The sequence below is a fragment of the Gadus morhua genome, chromosome 19 (assembly GCF_902167405.1).
Source record: "Gadus morhua chromosome 19, gadMor3.0, whole genome shotgun sequence".
Classification (NCBI taxonomy): Eukaryota; Metazoa; Chordata; class Actinopteri; order Gadiformes; family Gadidae; genus Gadus; species Gadus morhua.
The window spans coordinates 1,677,645-1,699,216 of NC_044066.1; the positions used below are offsets into that span (position 1 = coordinate 1,677,645).

A 21,572-nucleotide genomic window follows, 5' to 3' on the forward strand; every position below is an offset into this window, starting at 1 on the left:
ACCAAAATCAATATTAAGTAACGTGTACCAGCGCACACACACACACGCACACGCACGCACACGCACGCACGCACACACACACACACTTTCGGTGCTGTTTTAATAATGATAAATAATTAATTTAATTTGTATAGCACACTTTAACACTGCAAGGAGGTTTGAGTGTCCTTGATTTAAAATGAGCGGTGAGGAGGTCCTGGAGGTAGGTTGGACCGGAAGTGTTTATGGCCTTGTGGAGTTTTGCCTATTGTGTTTGTGTTAGTTGAAATAAACTCCATTATTCTCAAAATTCTTACCCTTTGCTTTTTTATTAACAGCAGTTACTTGTACTTTTACTTTCAGTACTTAAGTACATTTAATATCAGAAAAGTACTTTTGATACTTAAGTACAGTAAAGATCAGATACTATAATACTTTTAAGTACTATTCTAAAAGGTGACTTTTACTTTTACTTAAGTAATTTTCCAGTAAGGTATCTGTACTTTTACTTAAGTATGGCTTTTGAGTACTTTATACACCAATGGTCATTTTAACTTTTTGAGTTTCGCGGGGATTACGTGTAGCCGGTGTAATGACGTCAGCTGCACAAATGTCCAGTAATATCTCGATTTCGATTGGTCCATGTTTGATACGTAGCGTAGATGATTACTGGCATAACATATTTACGTACAAAGGCACAGCAGAGTTGTGCCTTTTGGCGTAGATGTTAAAGAATACAGGATCGAAGTGCGCATGCGCCACATTAGTTTTTCGTTGCCGTTCACAATGAATGGACAGTAAAGGCACTGCTTATTCTACCGTTTTTTTGTATTTGATGTTGCGTAACTGATACAATTGTCATCGTAACGTCTAAACAATTGGAATAACGTATATATTGCATATATAAAACACAAGAATACTCGGTACAAATACAAGTTTATTAAATAAAATTATTTGATAAACATTTTTACGTTTAGAATTTTGTCAGGGTAGGCAGTGCCTACCTTGCCTACCCTGACTGCACGTCACTGTTGAGATGAGATGTGATGTCTGCAAGGAAGGCCATGTCACAGAGAAAATCTGTGTCCCTGAGTTGACTTCAGTACGCACTGGTGTCACATCGTATGCTCTCCTCGAGAAATACAGGGATTTCAGAGCGCAGCGCAAAAAACCTCTCCAAGCATTTCCCGCGGCTCATCCACCTTATCTCCGTATGCATCTGTAAATCCCCGTACGCCGCGCTCACTTCATCCAAAAAGGCTACAAACTTCCGATGATTAAGAGACCTGTTTCCTCCTCGAATGAGATTGGTAACTTTCGTTACTAAATCCATGACATGGCTGAAGTTCATAGACTTGGCACAGAGGGCCTCCTGCAATATAAAATAAATTGGATTCAGCAACATTGTAGTCATTATTTATTTTTAAATCTCACTAAGAAAAACACATTGAAAATTAGGGCTGCCTCACAGGCGAACAAACGTTAGTCGACCAGAAAGGACGGGAAGAGAAGTGGAATCTGTCTCAGATTAAAATTTGTGACTTTTAAAGCACCAAATGACTTGCTTTAACGAGTTTCGTTAGTTTATAATTTTATAAATGATAAAATATAATTTCCAGGAGGCTGTTCAGTCAGAAAATAACGGATCATTAGTAAAAGCGTTTGCCCGGCCGCTCTGTGCCTGCCTCCGCCGCCGATCTCTGACAGCACCGCGAACCATTCGTCGATAACCGGAATAAAGTGGCAACGACTCGGAAAGTTTTTAGTTGGGGGCAGCCCTATTTGTCACCGATAACAATAGCTGAAAATAACGTTACCAACCTGATGTATGATGCAGTGCAGTATTGGACAGTCAACGCCACTCTGTCTGAGAAGCCCGGCGAATCCAGTGCGTCTTCCTTGCATTGATGGCGCACCGTCAGCAACAACAGCTGATAGCTTGTCAAAGCCTCCGTGCTCACTCACAACACATTCAACAGCGTTGAAAATGTCCTGTCCTTTGGTAGTGTCATGCAAAGACACCAGTTTCAATAACTCCTCATGCACTTCAAATGAACTGTTTACTGCTCGTGTGTAGATGAGGAGCTGGCTTACATCCATCACGAAAAGGAAAAGTAAGGAAGGAAAAGTACTTGCAGTCGTTCATGATTTCCCTGAGCTTTCCCTCGACATGATTTTGAATATCAAAAATTCTTCTGGTCACTGTGCGTCGGGACAGAGAGACCGTTTCAAAGTTCTTAGCCATGTTATCGTCTCCAAAAGCTTTCTCCATCTCAACTGCACATCGCTTCACCATTTCACCATCTGACAGGGGCTTCTTTGCTTTAGCAAGCTCAAGGGAAACAACATAAGATTCTTTCAGTGACGATTCCTGTGTGGTCTTGGCTTTGGTAAAAAAGCTTTGCTGACGGTGTATTTTTCGCTTGAGATCAGCAACGATAGCGGCTCTGGCAGCTCCGGTGTACTTGTCATACTTTTCTTTGTGCGTGGCGTTGTAGTGGCGGCTCAAGTTGAAATCCTTCATTGCCGATTTTGTTTCCAAGCACACTAAACACATGGGTTTTCCTTTGCAATCTGTAAAAAGATAATCTGTTTCCCATCCTGGCTGGAAAACGCGATTTTCTTCTTCTAGTTTTCTTTTTTGAGCGCTTATGTTTGTAAAATTCTTTTTTTTTGTAAATCCCGCTAGAAGAGGAGGTGAGGTCGACGTGGTAATTCCAAGACCATCCACTTGGCTACATACCTTTACATTTTCGGGGAGCGCCATCTAGCGGCTGACATAATTAATTACAGTTTGGTTCAAATGACGACTGAAAAACCAATAATATATACAAATGAACTCGCGGTCCGCACAAATTCGACCCGCGTGCCGCCAGTTGCCCATCCCTGATCCAAGCCATAACCCCCAGGGGGCTGCGCGTTCAGACCCAGCTCACCCATCCCCGCTCCATACAAGAGGCTCTGGAACTGGCTCTAGAGAGGGAGATTGTGGAAGGCGGGACCATGGAAGGCAGCCCTGAGGAGAGTGGTCCTATGGTGAGAACTGCTTCATGCACTCATACAGCCCAAGTAAAGCCTGCATGGGTGGCTGAAATGACTGAACTAATACGGGCTGTCTCCATGCATTCGCCGCAAAGTGCCACATGGCCTCGACAACGCCCCCTGGCCGCTGGGGATGCGGACAGCCTGGCCATTTCCTCAGACAGTGCTCCAAGCATTCCAAAGACCAGGGAAACGGCCAAGGGCCCATATAGATGGGACGGTACAGACCCCGGGCATGATGTCCCATGCTGTTGCAGTGAAGGATGGAGGAGCTCAACAGCACAGACGGGGGAGAGGGGCTCCACTCCCCCCTGAAGCAGACAAGAACACAGAATCCACGATGGTGGTGGGTTGGACTCATTCTGGGAATTTCTGCCATGCCTCCTCGGCCTGGTCTCATATTACAGGAAGTTTGTGCGAGGTTACTCCTGGACAGCCACCCCCCTGCACCACCTGCTGCAGAAGGAAATGGACTTCCCCTGGACGCCACAGTGCCAACAAGCCTTCAACTCCCTCCAGAAGGCCCTGATGGAGGCCCCCATCCTCACCCCCCCCCCCCCCCCCCCCCGGACCCCGGGTTGCAGTTTACTCTGGACTCGGATGCCAGCGCCGTAGGCATGGGTGCAGTGTTGGCTCAGGCGGGGCCAGAGGGAGAGAGAGTGGTGGCGTATGGCATGCGGCTACACAGGGGCACACAAGCCCTATCGATGCCCCATTTCCCCTGCACATACTTCCCCAGAGACAGTGACTAACCCCCCTGTTCACATCCCTCCTTCCCCCTTTCCACCACAGACACCTTTCAGTGCAAAGGGGCGTTGTGCTTCCCACCAGGCAGAAGCGCCTGCGTCCCCCACGCAGTCGCGGAGACAGGGACGTCGGATGGCCCGTTTCAGAGACTATGTGTAGACCCTCGGGACGAGGGACTTTGTTGGGGGGGAGCTGTGTAACGAGCTGGGTTAATGTGGTTCTGTTATTATGCGTTCAGCAGCTATGCAAATGTTCACATGTGTTTTGGGTTATGCGCTAATGTTATTAGTAGAGGTTAATGGGGGATTGTCTCGCGAGAGGGGGGGGGGGGGGGGGGGGGGGGGGGGGAACAACGTTAGGGTCAGGGTCCGGAAGTGACGTGTTTGTTGGGGTTAAGCTGTGTTACGGCTGGAGGTACGGCGTGGTCACGGCCAACAGTGACTGGAGATAACCGTTGTATTTGCCAAATAAAGAGCAGGGTTGAAAGCCAGACATTACCTCCTTATTCAACGCTGCACCACCGTTGGGTGATCGTTAATATTATATGAGGCACAAAACAGATCACACTCGCTCAACATGTGCTGACTTATTAACCTTAATAAGCATTGTTCATGCTTTAGATCCCGTACCTGCAAAATGCATAATTAGCAGTTTAATAAAGGATTTATTAACGTTATTAAGCATAAAAAATAAAAAGTTTTAACAATGACATAATAGGTAAGTTAGTAAGACTGAATAAATGGGTTTTTACTGCTTTTTATTAACAACTATAAATAACTCAGAGTTGTTGAACGGGTTATCATTGTGAATGACCCCCATTAGCTATCAATGTAGTACACATCAAACCACATCAACCCCCCCCCCCCCCCCCCCCCCAACAGCATTTCCTGTTAGCAGAATTTCCTGTCCACCCTACTTTATATTCATCATGGATAGTTGGTAACCGCGAGGTTGCTAGTTCGATTCCCGGCTCGTCCTAGCGTGTAAAGGTGTTCCTGAGCAAGGCACCTCACCCCAACTGCTCCAAACGAGCTGGCTGTCGCCTTGCATGGTTGACACCGCTGTCGTCGGTGTGTGAATGTGTGCATGATTGGGTGAATGTTAGGCAACATTGTAAAGTGCTTTGGGTAGAAGTGCTATGTAATTGCAGTCCATTTACCAAATAAATTAAATGATGTACCTTGGACACATCCTGTAATCTCTTCTCTAATCTACAATGATTACATGAAGCAAATGTATCTACAATCACAGGCTTTTCCAAAACAAGTGTTAGTTTACACTTTTAACAAAGTGTAGTTTACTGCTTTATTTTAGACTCTTTCCACTCCTCATGTATATGTATCTAAACGTGTGCGTTTGCATGGTTTCATAACCTGACTAAACATGGTACCCTACCGATTTTCTGTCTGTAAATGTAGATATAATGTTTTGTATTTAATGTTGTTAATTGTGTTTGTTTGTTTGTGTCTGTGTGCTAACTGTGTGCTTGTGTGTGTGTGTGTGTGTGTGTGTGTGTGTGTGTGTGTGTGTGTGTGTGTGTGTGTGTGTGTGTGTGTGTGTGTGTGTGTGTGTGTGTGTGTGTGTTCTCCAGTCCAAAGGGATTTGGGTTCTATGGCTGATCTTGGCTCTGTTGGCTCTGTCGGCACTGGCTGTCTTCTGGTGGTTCTGGCCGCTCTGCTGCACCGTGGTGAGTGTTTGTGTGCGTCTGTGCGTGCGTGCTTGTGTGCGTGCGTGTGCGTGTGCATGCGTGTGTGCGTGTCATTGTGAAAAGCCACTCAGAAAGCTCAGATGGACTACAAGTCTACATGAACATATGTCAGTTTACTTTAAGGAGTTACAGACCAAAATTTAAATAATATCACTAATGTATAATTTAGTTATATTTGCCTAGAAACTGTGATAAAAAACACAAGCTGCTGCAAAGTGCCATGACATACGACAGCATTTAGCTAAGTAGTCCAACATGAAGACTTTGATATGTACATCCATGTAATTCTAGATCAGCAAAATTGAAAAAAACTTCATTAATTTAGCACTTCTCCTGCAAAACTGCGATACATTTCTGAGTTTGGAGTGAGAGAGAAAGATAAGAGATAGATCAGAGAGGCAGATAGAGCAACATTGAGACACTGCTTTAGCTCAGCTAAGTGCTTGTATCAGTATGACCATGGAGTCATGTGATCATGTGTCAGGTGATCCGAGACCCTCCTCCGGCCCGCCCCCCTCCTCCTCCTCCCCCTCCACCCGTAAGTACCCTACTCATAATAATACTATGTTACTTATTAATAATATATTCTTACTTGGGGGTACTTGAATAATCTATTCAAGTACCCCCCTGAATAGATTATTCAAGTACCCCCTTACATCTGCTTGGCATACCCTAGGGTACATATTCCTCCAAGGTAACAGGTACCCGCTAAGGTACAGGTAAGTTTACCCCAGGGGGTACCTGTACCCCTAGGGTACACATACTGGATAGGGTACACATACTGGATAGGGTACACATACCACCTAGGGTACGCATACCGCCTAGGGTACCCATACCTACTGGGGTACAGGTACACCCTGGGGTAAACGTACCCCCTGGGGTAAAAATACCCCCTGGGGTATATCCCTAGGGGTCTGTCACCCTAGGGTACAGGTACCCCCTAGGCTGCGCTCCCTGTGGTGACTGTACCGGGTCAGGAGTGGTGTCAACAGTCTGGTTGTGTGTAGGAGCCGGAGGACGACGCCCTGCCCAGACACAGGTGGCCCCAGGTGGACGCCTCGTACTACGGCGGCCGCGGCGCCGGGGGCATCAAGCGCATGGAGGTCAGTCCACACCTGACCTCACTGATAACGACACGTCTCAGAAAAACAAATGGGACAAAATGTAATTTATAGGCAGATTTTATTTAAATCGGCATATTGGTGAGGGCTCAAAGGGAAGGTGAGTACATAAGAAGACATAACTGATGTCCTGATGGAGAGATGTAATATGTGGTATTAAAATTGGAATTTCAAGATGAGCTTGGATAAGATAAGATGTAAGGTAAGGTAAATAAGTATTAGTTATTAGTATTATGGTACCTCCTGACATAAATCGATGTGTTTGTGTCCGAGTTGTTTCTGGGTGTGTCTGTGGAGGTGAGTGTGTCCTAAATTGAGGGCTCTGGGTGTGTCTGTGGAGGTGAGTGCATCCTAACATTAGGGCTCTGGGTGTCTCTTGGTGAAGGTGCGCTGGGGCGACAAGGGTTCCACGGAGGAGGGCGCCCGCCTGGAGAAGGCTAAGAACGCTGTGGTGACCATGCCTGACCAGGTGGACGAGCCCATCTTACCCAAACCCCCGCCCAGACCACCTCCCGAATACATCCCCCCGGTAGCGTCCCGATGGTACACTCCCATCAAGGTGGGTGCCGATGACAACGTGGAGGCTGGGATGGGTCTGAATGATGACTTGTTCGATGTTGGCCCAGGTTATGGTCACACAAACCTCCCCTTCTCTGTCCCAGGGCCATATGGACGCGCTGGGGGCATTGTTACTGCGACAGTATGATAGAGTGGCCATCATGAGACCCTCATCCCAGGACCAGGTAAGACTGACCGTGACCTATGACCCCCCCCCCCCCCCCCCCCCCCCGGTCAAACCGTGCCCTATGACCTCTGGACTAGCCCTGTCCTAGCCGAACCATAACCCTTATCCAACCTACTGTAGAATAAAGTGTTATCCTTTCACCGCCGGCGGTCGTACCAAGGATAATTTTTCCATGCTTTGGATAAAAATGCCTACTAAATGAATGAATGAATGGCAACCAAACCAGTTCACTTAAAACTTGGAGTCACCCCCATAACTCCCTCCCTGACCCTCTAGCTAACCCCTTACCACGTCACAGTATGATGACTGTGAATCTGAATATTAATATAGTTAGAAACACATAAACACATAGTAATCATAAAACATGTCCACATTATGTTATGACCTATATATGTTTTATGAATGAATCCAATTGTTTGTTGTTACAGGGACGCTGCATCAACTTCACCAGAGTGCAGCATCAATAGAGAGACCAAACAGGACAGTAGGAGAAAAAGACTGCTACAGTGCAATAGGAGAGAGAGGCTAAGATAACCTGTTAGTGGAAAATACTGAGAGTGGACAGACGGAACGGTTAAATTATGGCATGGTTACACTCTCTCGCACACACACACACACACACACACACACACACACACACACACACACACACACACACACACACACACACACACACACACACACACACACACACACACACACACACACACACACACACATCCAAAAACACACAGCTTCATAGAAAGGGTTTTAAAGGCTATGTTCAAAATGAACATTTGCCTCCTCAAACAGATATAGACGATGGTTGTGTGTAAATATCTGTTGGTAAAAGTGTTACTTTTATCTGTTCAGAGACGCTATTGATCTTGAGTTTCAAACATGAAGTTCAACATGCAGCTACCAATAACAGTGGTAGCAATCTGAAGTTACATACTGATGAAGAAAACTGATTGACAAAGGGTTTCAGGGTTTTATTTGCGTAAAAGTCTATATTGCTGACTGGTCCTGGTTAAAATCATGTGCCCCAAATAATTCTTTTTTTAGAGTTTACCTTTTGAAAGGTAATATAAATTCAAATAAAAATGTATAAAATAATAAATATAATTCTTATTTTTTTATCTGATAATGTCAATGAGGAATGTTTTTTTCTGAAATCTGGTGTGCTCACTTGAGGTGCTGTTGTTAAATGACTTTAAAGGTTATACACAGGGTGCTTCATTTGTATGTAACTCTCTGCTACTTTCTGTTTTGTGGTTCCGTGGTTTGTTCCTGGTTTCACATATTTCCTCAACCGCTTTGGATGAATTCTGGAATGAGAGTATTTTTTTCCAAACAATACATTTTAATCTCTAAACAATTATTTTCTTGTACGCACCACAATAAGAACCACCACTGGTGGTGCTGGTGGTGATGTTATTGTTGGTGGTTGTGGTAGGGATGTTTGTGGTGGTGGTGGTGGTGGTGGTGGTGGTGTTGTTTAGTTATTCATTCACATATTTTTATTCACAACAAATTGCTAAAGAAATACATTTACTGTAGAGACACATACAGTAATATCATTTTTTGTGTACTACAGTATTGACCTTTCCAAGTAAACTTTTACCTCCTGCTGAAAACAGCATCTATAAAGCTCAGTGTGGTACACATTAGCGTTCAGTTAGACAATACTGACATTATTGTATAGCAGTAAGCAGTCAGTGTCAACTAATTAGCTTTGTTATTAGGGGTCCGAGCAGAAAGGCTGCTTGGGCCCTATTGTTTCTGTAACATTTTTTTTTTCCTCAAATTCTGTAAAAGTCATACTTTCATACATACGTACATTCAGCCTATACCATAAGTCAAAAACTCTTGAAATTCTCAGGTATGGTTACCAATAACCCCCTATATACCCAGGAACCCAAATCTGTGGTACTGCACCCAAAGGTGGCGCTATTGTAAAAAAATCATGAATTAGGCTTATTTCTCCTCACCAGATTGACCTGGACTAAAAATTCTTTCAGAATATTAATCTCTAGAATCAGACGTATTTATAAAACCTTTTCCCGCAATTTCATATTAAAGCTAAACATGATAAAAAGATTCACAGGCTACAAAAATAATCAAAAATTCACCAAAATGGCCACATGAAATCTTTAGACCAAGCCTCACAAAAATCACCGAACAGAATTTGTTTTACTTAGTTCCATTTGAGAAATATTGGCCAATAAAGTTGGAGCAGTTAGCCCATTTTTCTTATATGACCATTTTGTTATTGTCTAAACATAAGACTATTATTAGGTGGATATCAATACCCACCACTACTAATAAACCCAAATTGTGGTATTGCACCCAAAGGTGGCGCTATTTAAAAAAAATATGAAGCAGCCTTATTTCTCCTTACGAGATTGACCTGGACTCAAAATTCTTTCATCATATTAATCTCTAAAATCAGATGCATCTTTTTCACCCTGGTCTTCTGCTCTAAAAATGTTTACTTTTCTCACAGTTTCATAGAAAAGCAAAACGTCCAAAGTCTCAACCCAATATCATTGGGTGGATAACATTAACAGTGCAAATTTTCACATCTGTACTCTTTTAAGAAAGCCCTTAATTCTCTTGTGGTTTTCTTGGTGTTGTGTGCTTATCAATAGGCTAGACATTTTCACCATGTGAATGAGGCTTCATGCAGTTCAGGAATGTAGGCCGTGTTGCAGGGTTTATTTTCCAACGAATTTGTGCAATTTGCTTGTTGGTAATAAAGATTTAAACTGTTATTTATTGTATTTAATGTTGTTAGGTATCACAAAACGGAATGTAATACGAAAAAGTATTTTAGCGGTTTACTATTGATTCTCATTTCCCCAAGAATACATTGCATGACGTCATGTTGGGGAGACACGGACCAAAGCCGCATTGAGACCATCTAGGACTAGTAAGAGAGTGTTCAGCATATTATACAGATACATAGATAAAGACATATTATCTATAGTTATTATATGCTACACGTAAACCTCCAAAGATGGCGCAATTTGATTGGTTTGCTATCTCGGGATATTGGGCAATATCCCATGATTGACATCTCAATTGACGACTCCTAAATCCATCGCAGCCACAGGCGTGTTAGGCGCGTTGAACAATTTTTGTGACACACAATGATGAAGCGTCAAGTTAGGCGTGTTATGCACGTTTTATAACCCGAGTAACGCGTGCAGTGTGGCCTTAGCTTTAGGGCCGTTAGCTAGCTAAGCCTTCTATTTCTAGATCTTCTGACTAAGTTTACCGTTACTTATGACATATTATTATAACTCTATTCAAGACAGAGGAAGGTCCACATAGACAGCACACTACACATATATATACACACACACATATAAATACACATATATACACACACACACACACATATATATATTTACACACATACACATACATATACACATATATAATAATAATAATAATAATAATAATAATAAATACAATTTATATAGCGCTTAATATGGTACTCTAAGACGCTTTACATATCGCCCTATGAAAACTATGTAAGACAGACTAGGAATAAACAGAGGTTAAACATGAAGAATAAGGTGGGAGTTAGGTGGGGAAGGCTAGTGTGAAAAGGTATGTTTTGAGGGCAGATTTGAAAGAAGCGAGGGTTGGAGAGACTTTGATGTGGGAGGGGAGTGAATTCCAAAGGGTGGGGGCAGCAACTGAGAAGGCCCGATATATATATACATATATATATATATATATATTAGAGCTGTCAGTTAAACGCGTTATTAACGGCGTTAACGCAAACCAAATTTAACGGCGTTAAATTTTTTATCGCGCGATTAACGCAATTATTTTATTTAAAAAAAAAATAAAAATTCTTTGGCTCAAAAAAAAGAAGCAGTAGCCTGACTGCTATGTTCAAATTACATTTGTTCAAAGCAGTCGTTTAATTGCACTATAGGCTCTTTTTTTGTATCGTCCTGTTTTGATCAGTGTATATGCCAATGTTGTTATCAATAAAAAATCATTTGCACAAGGCAAGCCGATGCACTTCACCATGTTGATAAGAGAATTAAAATGAGAAGAATTATGGGACAAAAAAATCAAGGGATATTTAGCATAGAAAAAGAATTTGCGATTAATCGCGATTAATTAGAGTTAACTATGACATTAAGGCGATTAATCACGATTAAATATTTTAATCGCTTGACAGCTCTAATATATATATATATATATATATATATATATATATATATCGCGCGATAAAAAATTTAACGCCGTTAAATTTGGTTTGCGTTAACGCCGTTAATAACGCGTTTAACTGACAGCTCTAATATATATATATATATATATATATATATGTATACACATATATACACACATACACACACACACACACACACACACACACACGCATATATAAAACAATATAAAACATTTAAGAAGGAATGCAAATGAGGCAGTGGCGTAACAAGGCAACGACGGGCCCGTATGCAGGATGTTCAAGGCGGGCCCCCCCCCCCCCCCCCCCGGGGGGCTTCGTTACGATTGTTGATGGGGGGGGTTCGGAGCGATTGTTGACGGGGGGGGGGCGATGGAGCGATTTTTATTATTTTTATTTTTATCTTTTTCGGGCCCCTGATTGGCCCGGGCCCATACGCGCCCGCATACCCTGCTTACCGATAGTTACGCCACTGAAATGATTCATTATCAATTATAATGCAAACATATTTAAAACACATAGGCCTTCAAGCTTCGGGTCCAATGTTTCCAGAAGCAAGATGAGTACCTTGTGTCACTCTGAGAGATATCAATTAGAGACACAATAATCATGTTCAAAGACCCATCTGTCCATGAATCTATACATAAAATTTCTCAGAACATCAATGAAAGTGGGCACATTGTTTGTCACAAACATTTTACTGGCACTACCCCCCCTGGGAGTTTTTAGCAAAATTCTGAGCATCATTATATATACATAATCGCTGTCACTAGATATAAAGAAAACTTTGACTTTCACTCGGTGCTATTCACTGACAGTTAAAATAAATAAAAGTGTCGTTATTGTATGCACTGCTGTTCATTGACTAGCTCCAGCGCTCGTTGCTGCGTTGCTAAATGATAGCAACTCTCCACTCATTCTCCTCTGACCATGCATTTAATTGGCTTCGACCGCCATCAGTTCTCGGCAATTCCCCATTTGCCCTCTCACGTCTGACAGGTTCGAAATTATACTGCTGTAGGCCATCATACATGTTATTTGTGGTTCTTGCCACCTCTTAGACGCCATAGTTCTAGTACTAGGCTGAGGCTACCTTCCACCACGTCTCCCGTAACTGCCAAAAACGATAACAACTGGACTTTAACACTATTTTGGAGACATTTTATGAATGATACACATATTTTGAGTGCTTTATGTACCCATTAATCAAAACATCCGGTTAACCGCACATAGGCCTTTAACGGGATAATGCCGTGTGGTGATCTTTAGGTTGAGAGTTTGAATCCTGATTAGAGCACTATGAACAAGCTGAACATGACATTCTGTGATTGCCACTCATTTAGGAAACACAACATTGAACAGCACCTGAAATTCATCAGGCAATCAACATTCTGGCTCATTAGTTTCCAAGAATCGGTCTGCCAAGACACAGTATGACATTAAGGGGAACTTCTTCATCAACCATTTTTCCTTCATAATGAACTCTGTCATATTAATATTTCTTCCGTTAGTGTTCTTGACAACAAATATTTAATTTCCCAAGAATTTCAAAGATTTTTTTTTACGTCTTCCATTAGTGTGTTCTTGACTTTTCATTTTGCTCGGACCCCGTTAATCACCGCTTGCAGTTATATTTTTATTAGGGGGTCATACTAAATCCGTAGGAACCCTATTGTAATCGTTGGTATTATTATTTATTTCTTCCTGACAAAATCGGCCATATCTCAAAAACTACGCGGTCAAAAGTTTGGTGGCGCTATAACAAGCCTTTGAAGTGCAACATACTCAACAGGCTGCCCTATCCACTAGGAAAGTGCAATATATATGAAACTTGTTATACATGCTGTGTTGTGAGTTGATATGGCTATTTCTATGTTAGCCACTAGAGGGCGCTACAGCCTCGTGGATGGGAGTTCAAAGGTTAGTGACCTATATGTTGGAGTCACATGATGTTGCTCAGTATGCAATGTCCGTGTATTACTTTGAACCGAAATATTAAACAGTCAACTCTTCAGCATGAGTTCATGAGTTAATCATAACCACAGAGTTAGGACTCATGACATGGTGACAGAAGTGACCATTTCGGCTGAGTGAGAGAAGAAACATGTGTGGAGTGGCAAAATGGCGAAGTTTCATGCGCCGGACCCGTTCGACTTCACCAAGCCCGCGGCATGGCCGGCCTGGTGACAGCGTTTCTCTCGTTATCGGATTTTATCAAAACTCAACCTAGAAGACGACAATGTGCAAGTAAATGCTCTACTGTATGCTATTGGCAAAGATGCAGAGCCGATATACAGCGCGTTCACGTTCGGAGACGATGAGGATGATTACTACAATGAGGTAATTAACAAGTTCGACGTGCATTTTGTGCCGAAGCAGAACACCATCCACGAACGTGCGTGTTTCCACAGACGTTCCCAGCCACAGTGGGAGAGTGTGGAGGCGTTTGTGAGACATCTTTATGAAATTGCTGAATACTGTGACTTTGGAATAGCAAAGGATGAACACATAAGAGATCGCATCGTCATTGGAATACTGGATGGAAAAGTGTTGCAGAAGCTCCAACTAGAATCGGATTTAACTCTGGAAAAAGCAATCAGCATGACTCGTCAGTTTAATTAAAACGCAAAATGCCGGCGCCACCTCCATGGAACATGAAGTAAGTGCAGTCACACGCAAATTCAAGCAATTTAAGCTGTTTGAGAAGGGGCATGCTACAGGTGGCTATCAACAATATAAAGGAGCACCAAACGCAACGCGTAGCAACAGCTGTTCTAGGTGTGCGAGGACGCATGAGGCCGGGGAATGTCCTGCAACAGAAAAAAGCTGCCGCAAGTATGATAAGATTGGTCACTTTGAAATAGTGTGCAAGACTAAGTTTGTTCAGGCTGTAAGAACCACAACTGATGTAAGTGAAGACGAGGGCTGTGCATGGTTCCTTGTTTCTGTGTCGGAGGAATAGGGATCAAGAGGAAAAATGGTTCACAGATCTGCTAATTAATGGTGTTACTGTTCATTCCCTAATCGACACTGGTGCAGATACAACAGTAGTAACAGAGCACACATACCAAAGCCTGCCCCAGCGTCCACTTTTGTGTAAGACTAAAGCAGCATTTTCAAGTCCTGGCGGAGAGCTTGTTTGCAAAGGCAAATTTCTGACTAATTGTGCAAGAAATGGAAAGAAATACACATTCTGGATATATTTGTAATGTCGGGCCCATTCCTATCCAACCTACTTGGAGGAGACACAGCAACCAAACGGGGCTTAGTGCACAGAGTGAGTGGGGTTGAAACATTTGAGGATGTTTTTGGAGACATTGGTCTTTTGGACTGTGACCCATTTAAAATAGAGCTGCAGCCAGATGCTAGACCTTAGAGTATCGCCACACCGCGCCGTATACCTTTTCCCATCCTGCCCCAAGTGGAAGAGGAACTGAAATGCATGCAGTTCTTAGGCATCATTGAAGAGGTTAAGGAGGCTACAGACTGGTGTGCGCCGATGGTGCCGGTGATGCAAAAGAACAAGAAAACGAGAATCTGTGTGGACCTAACTAAGCTTAACAAGGCTGTGAAAAGAGAGAGGTTCATGTTGCCCACACTGGAGGACGTCGCACCAAACCTCTCAGATGCAACGGTCTTCTCCACTGTTGATGCCTCAAGTGGATTTGGCAGATACCACTTGATGCCAGCTCCAGGAGGCTCACGACTTTCATTACACCAGTGGGTCGGTTCTGTTTCTGGAGGCTTCCCTTTGGCATTACGTCAGCCCCGGAAATATTCCAGCAAAAGATGAGTACCCTGAAGGAGGGATCATTCTGGCACCGTTGTGGTAATGGATGACATCCTGTTTTTTGGTAAGGACAGAGAAGAACACGACCGTAACCTCAGAGCAGTTATGCAGACGGTCAGGGCTTCAAGGCTCAAACTGAATAGAGAAAAGTGCCAGTTTGGAAAATCAGAGATCAAATACTTTGGACACATCGTTGGAAAAGATGGCATAAACCCAGCACTGAAAAAGTCAGAGCGATCTCAGATCTGCCCTGTCCAACCAACGTCACAGAGCTACGCCAGTGCACTGGGATGATCAACTACCTGGGTCGGTTTCTCCCAGATCTAACTTCCATCATGCACCCCATTAACAGCTTATTGAAAAAAGAGACTGCATGGTTATGGGGAGAAGCAAAGGAAGAAGCTTTCAAACAGGTAAAGACTATGCTAACCACTGCACCGGTCGTGGCATATTACAACCCCTCCAAGCCAACAGTGGTTAGTGCAGACGCCAGCAGCTTCGGTCTTGGAGCCGCGCTGTATCAGGAGCAGAGGGACGGCCTCAAGCCGGTCGCCTTTTGTTCAAGATCACTGACTGAGACAGAGCGGCGGTATTCTCAGATCGAAAAGGAATGCCTTGCTGGTGTTTGTGCGTGTGAGCGGTTTGTGAGGTATCTACAGGGCATTGAAAAGTTCTGTTTGCAAACAGACCATAAGCCGCTCGTCCCCCTGATAAACTCATACGACCTCGACATAGCATCTGTAAGATGTCAGCGGTTATTATAGCTATATAGTTTTAGCGTTGCTATGGCGGCGCGTCTAGATGCAGCGGCTTTGAGCTCTCCTTTTCGGTGCTTTTTCTTAGTGTTTTTGTACATACATTTGTTTTTCAATTGTAACGTCAGCTGGGCAAATCCTGTCTACAGTCGTCAGGATCTAATCAGCATTGGATTTCGGGCCGAACAGGCCGTAAATAAGGACTTTATTCACTCCAACGGCATACCGGAATGTATCGCAAGGACGCCGGGCGCTCCGTGGATTGTTATCCCCGCAGGTAGGAAGCGGAGGCGGCGTAGAGAGAGAAGGCAAAAAAGAGGCTGCCGGGCTGGCGTTCTCTTGAGGCTAAAACAACGACAACACACACTGCCGCTTCCCAGCATCTTCCTCTCTAATGCCAGATCAATCGCAAATAAAATGGATGAACTAAAACTACAGATTGCAGCAAACAAAATAATCCAGGACTGTTGCATTTTGCTGATAATGGAGACCTGGCTTCACTCATGCATACCGGACACGGCTATCGAAATAACAGGTCGTACAGCCCACCGCTACGACAGAAATAGCGACTCCGGTAGGGAGGGGAGGGGGTTTATGCATTTATGTGAACAACGATTGGTGCACCAACGTTACTACCATCGATAGCCATTGCTCCCCTGACTTGGAGTATATGACCATCAAATGCAGGCCCCAGGGGTTAAAATGAACTTTTTTTCACCACCGTCCCGGAAACGTCCCGAAAAACATTTGAACCGTCCCGAATCGTCCCAAATTTTTCCCATAAATATTTTTTACATTTTGAGTCGTTACTTAGGCCTACTGATAATATAATAAAAACACAATACATTATGTTGATGAAATAATATATTTATTTCCAGATGACAAGCAACACCCTCGCAGAACTGTGGTCTATCTACGTGACCACAGTTTTGCGCCTGTGATCGCAGAGCAGCAGGCTCTCGCACTGCTTGCCTCTCGAGCAGCGCGAGACTGCCTAATATGCCATCTTATGCACGCCTTATTTGCGGCACGGTCCGCATGTTTACAATGCCCGAGGTAAATTGCCTGCTTGAGCTAGAACCCCAATTTACCCTCCCGGACCCTACACACATTGGCGGTTTATTGGGTTTCATTCTGATGTAAATGCGACGGCTCCGCAGTTCAAGGGGGGGGGGCTTGGGTAGAGGTGTTGCGCTGTCTGCAAAGAGACAACGCAGCATATCATCATGAGCAGTTCTAACTGAAAAGAAAGGATCGCGAGCTGCTGACCATGTAAGAGAAGGTGATACAGTCGCATTAAACAAAGAAAGATGGTGTGATCTACGAGAGAGACCAGAGGAACTGTCCTTACGAGGCTTTTGTCGGGATAAAAAGTGGTCAGCAAAATAAATAATGTGTTGCGTTTTTGCACTTGTAAATAGTTAATCGCGCTTGTAGCCTACACTCAGACTTTAACTCATTCTTGCATGCGGGTGTCTTCATTCATAAAAACATTCGGGAGCGAGCAGAGTCTCCCATAGATAGAACAATGTGTGACGCAGCGCCACAGAATCAACACCGAGCGCCACAAATTGATTCTGCTTTTTTTTTTAAAAACGTTTTAGCGATTTTGAAACATAAATATTGTTCCGTTCGTACATCTCTGCATAGCAATCTTTCTCCCTGTCATTCTCGTTCACAGACGCACACAGAGACAAGCGCACATACATGCCAACGGTGCGCGGGTACACTACCACTTATTGGATAAACCCACGTATCATGCACACGCACTGACAGCGGATTCGCCCGCTCATCCTCTCAATGCACCTACAAAGGCAAACCCGAAGCAGCAGGAATATAAAGAGGGATAGTGTATAGAACGCCGGTAATTATCGGGAAAATAAGCCCCGACAGGGCGAACTTGCTTCGCCCTGAAGGGGCTTATTTTCGATCATGACCGGCGATGTTCTCTACATATCCCGCTTATTACACGGCAACTTGCCAAAACGAAACAATAACTTCACATGGTGTGTCTTTTTACAATTTATTTGATACCACCAGCATTCGTAGTGTTGATCAGCAGAGAAATAGTCTGCCAAAGACGTTGACGTCGCTTAGCAACCGAAGACGCTGGGGTTGACAAGTTACCGGTACTTGCGGAGTGACAGACTTCATTAGAGGCGAAAAATCTGTTGTTTTCCTTGACAGCGGTAAATTATACTCATGATTATACTTAGCAACGGTGAATTATCAAATATAATTCACCGCCGGAAGTTGTGAAGGTCCCATGCAAGTGAACGGAGCATTGAGAAGACCCATGTAATAATTGCGATTAATGTGAAATGCTATGTATATAGATGAAATTTAGATAAATTAAATTTAGATAAATGATGGTGTAAAATAGACCCCCAGGCCGTTCTGCCGGCGATTTAAATTCGCTCTGCAGCATAGGCTGGAGATCGGGAAGTCTCCCGGTGGGCCGGCCCACTTTTTTTTTTGACTCCGTGCGCAGCCCCGCCTTCTCCAGTCAACCAAGAAAGCCTGACGAACGGGGGATTTTACCCCCGCTGTCTCACTGAACAACACAAACGCGAGCGCGCCAGCCAATTGAACGAAGCCCTTTCCATCAAATAAGTATTTTCCACCGATCGCGAACATCGCAGAAAGTGTTGAAAACTTAAACAGAAAAAGTCAGTGTCTGCAAAATTCTCTTCGTCCCGAAGTCGACCCGAGAGAGAATAAAAATCCTCCTGATGACAATTAATTACGTCCCCGGGACGACGGGACGTCGTTAATTTTAATCCCTGGCAGGCCCAAGTATCTTCCATGGGAGTTTACTGTTGTCATGGTTACGGTTGTTTACATAGCACCGAATGCAAATGCTAACTCCGCCCTCAGTCAGCTGTACAATGCCGTTAGCCTTCAGCAAAACACTCATCCAGAGGCAGTGCATCTCATAGCAGGCGACTTTAATCATGCTGATCTGAAAGTAGTGCTTCCCAAATTCCATCAGCACATAAACTGTGCTACCAGGGGAGGAAACACTCTGGACAAAGCATACTCAAATATCAAGCATGGTTACAAGACTAAACAGCTACCTCACCTGGGAACATCTGATCACATGTCCCTGCTTCTGATTCCAGCATACACCACAATTAGGAAAAGAGCCCCCCCGGTAACTCAGACTGTTAAAACCTGGCCTGATGATGCCGCACAGCAGCTGCAGGACTGTTTTGGAAATACCAACTGGGCCATTTTAAAAAATCAGCACTTGGAAGAGTACACCTCCACCGTTCTCTGCTACATCAAGCATTGTGTTGACACTGTCACTGTGGACAGGCGCATCCGGGTGTATCAAAACCAAAAACCCTGGATGACAAAAGACGTCCAGACCCTGCTGAAGGAGAGGGACAGGTCTGGAGGTCTGGAGGGGTCTGGAGATGTGGTACATTACAGCGCTGCCAGAACCTGCCTGAAGAGAGGCATCAGGGAGGCCAAGACAGCATATAAGAGGAAGATTGAGGACCACTTCAGCAGCAACAACTCACGGCAGGTATGGCAGGGGGTCCAACACATCACAAACTACAAGTCCAGCAACCTCACAGTAACCAACGGTGATGCCTCGCTATCTGAGGAACTAAACTGCTTCTTTGCCCGCTTCGAGGCTGAGACACTGGAGATGGGTCCATCACATCCACCAGCCTCCAGCAACGACATCTTCACAGTGCAGGCACATGAGGTGAGGCGCACACTACGGGCAGTGAATCCTAGGAAAGCTGCTGGACCGGATGCTGTGACGGGGAGAGTGCTGAGAGACTGCGCTGACCAACTGGCTGATGTCTTCACTGATATATTCAACCAGTCCCTGTCCCAGTGCAAGATCCCACCCTGCCTGAAGTACTCCACAATCGTTCCTCTACCAAAAAAGACTACTGTCAGCAGCCTCAACGACTACCGGCCGGTGGCCCTTACACCAGTCATCATGAAGTGTTTCGAGAAACTAGTCCGGAGCCTCATCACAACAAGCCTGCCAACCACTTCTGACCCCCACCAGTTCGCATACAGAGCAAACAGGTCTACAGAGGATGCCATAGCCACCGCGCTCCACACCACGCTGCATCACGTGGAACATCAGGGGAGCTACGCCAGGCTGCTCTTCATAGACTTCAGCTCTGCTTTCAATACCATCATACCAAACAGACTTCTCACTAAACTAATGGCCTTGGGTCTTTCACAACCAATCTGTTATTGGATCAAAGACTTTCTGATAGAGCGCTCCCAGAGAGTTAGAGTAGGTGCCCATCTTTCCTCTGCACTCAGCATCAGCACCGGCTCCCCACAGGGCTGCGTGCTGAGCCCCCTTCTCTACACTCTCTACACCAATGACTGCATCCCCAGCCACCCCAGCAATACCATCATTAAGTTTGCGGATGATACAACAGTGGGGCTCATCTCAGGTGGGGATGAGACTGCATATAGGGAGGAGGTCCAAAGACTGTCTACATGGTGTGCGGAGAACAACCTCATCCTCAACACCTCAAAGACCAAAGAGCTGATCATTGATCGTAGGAGGAATAAGCCGGACATTCAGCCCATCTATATGAACAGGGAGAGCGTGGAGAGAGTCTCGGACTTCAGGTTCCTGGGCATGCACATTCAGCAGGACCTGACCTGGACAATAAACACCAAGGCGCTTATGAAAAAGGCCCAACAGAGATTGTATTTCCTAAAGATCCTCAGGAAGAACAATCTTCAGGAGAAAATGCTGATGACCTTTTATCGCTGCACCATTGAGACTGTCCTAAGCTACGGCATCTCGCTGTGGTTTGCCAGTTGCACTGCAGCTGAGAGGAAAGCGCTCCAGAGGGTCATAAAAACGGCACAAAAAGTCGTTGGATGTCCTCTTCTCTCTCTTGAGGATGTCTACAATAGACACTGCCTCAGGAGAGCTCATAGCATCCTGAGAGACTCATCCCACCCAGGCCATAACCTGTTTGAACTGTTGCCCTCTGGGAGGCGCTACAGGGCAATCAGATCAAGAACAAATAGGCTTAAAACAGTTTCTACCCCAGAGCTGTTATTTCTCTAAATAATGCAGAATTATAAGTTATTGCATTATCATACCAATATGACCTTTAAAATTGGCTGACATTTTAAAATGTATATATTTGTTTGTTTGAGTTCTTTAACATTCTATATTTATTTTCAAAAAATAACCCTTTTCTCATTTAGTTATTGTTTTAAAAGCACTTATTTTGAGAGCCTCTACCCCAATTTCGTTGCACTTTGTGCAATGACAATAAAGAGATTCTGATTCTGATTCTGATTAATGCGCCTGATGAAGTTTAATGTTGAAGCTGTTCATGTTCCAGGGAAGCAGCTCATCGTGGCCGACACCTTGTCCCGCAACCCTCTGCGAGAATGTGGTGAGTCCGACACAGAACACAAGGTCAAAGCCTATGCACAGGGGGTAATATCAACAAGACCAATAACAGCTGACAGATTGGATAATAT

At 44.2% G+C, this 21,572-nt stretch overlaps 1 protein-coding gene across 2 annotated transcripts in view; it reads left to right on the forward strand.

The window, feature by feature from the left end:
- The window catches only part of LOC115532225 (anthrax toxin receptor 2), a 35,462-nt gene extending 27,002 nt beyond the window's left edge, over positions 1-8,460 (forward strand). For both annotated transcript variants that reach the window (XM_030341860.1, XM_030341859.1), the window contains 6 exons: positions 5,360-5,455; positions 5,961-6,014; positions 6,484-6,579; positions 6,983-7,156; positions 7,260-7,340; positions 7,771-8,460. In XM_030341860.1, the coding sequence (XP_030197720.1) occupies positions 5,360-5,455; positions 5,961-6,014; positions 6,484-6,579; positions 6,983-7,156; positions 7,260-7,340; positions 7,771-7,809 (540 nt within the window). In that variant the 3' untranslated portion in view covers positions 7,810-8,460. The remainder of the gene's footprint in view (positions 1-5,359; positions 5,456-5,960; positions 6,015-6,483; positions 6,580-6,982; positions 7,157-7,259; positions 7,341-7,770) is intronic.
- The last annotated feature ends 13,112 nt before the right edge of the window (positions 8,461-21,572 follow it).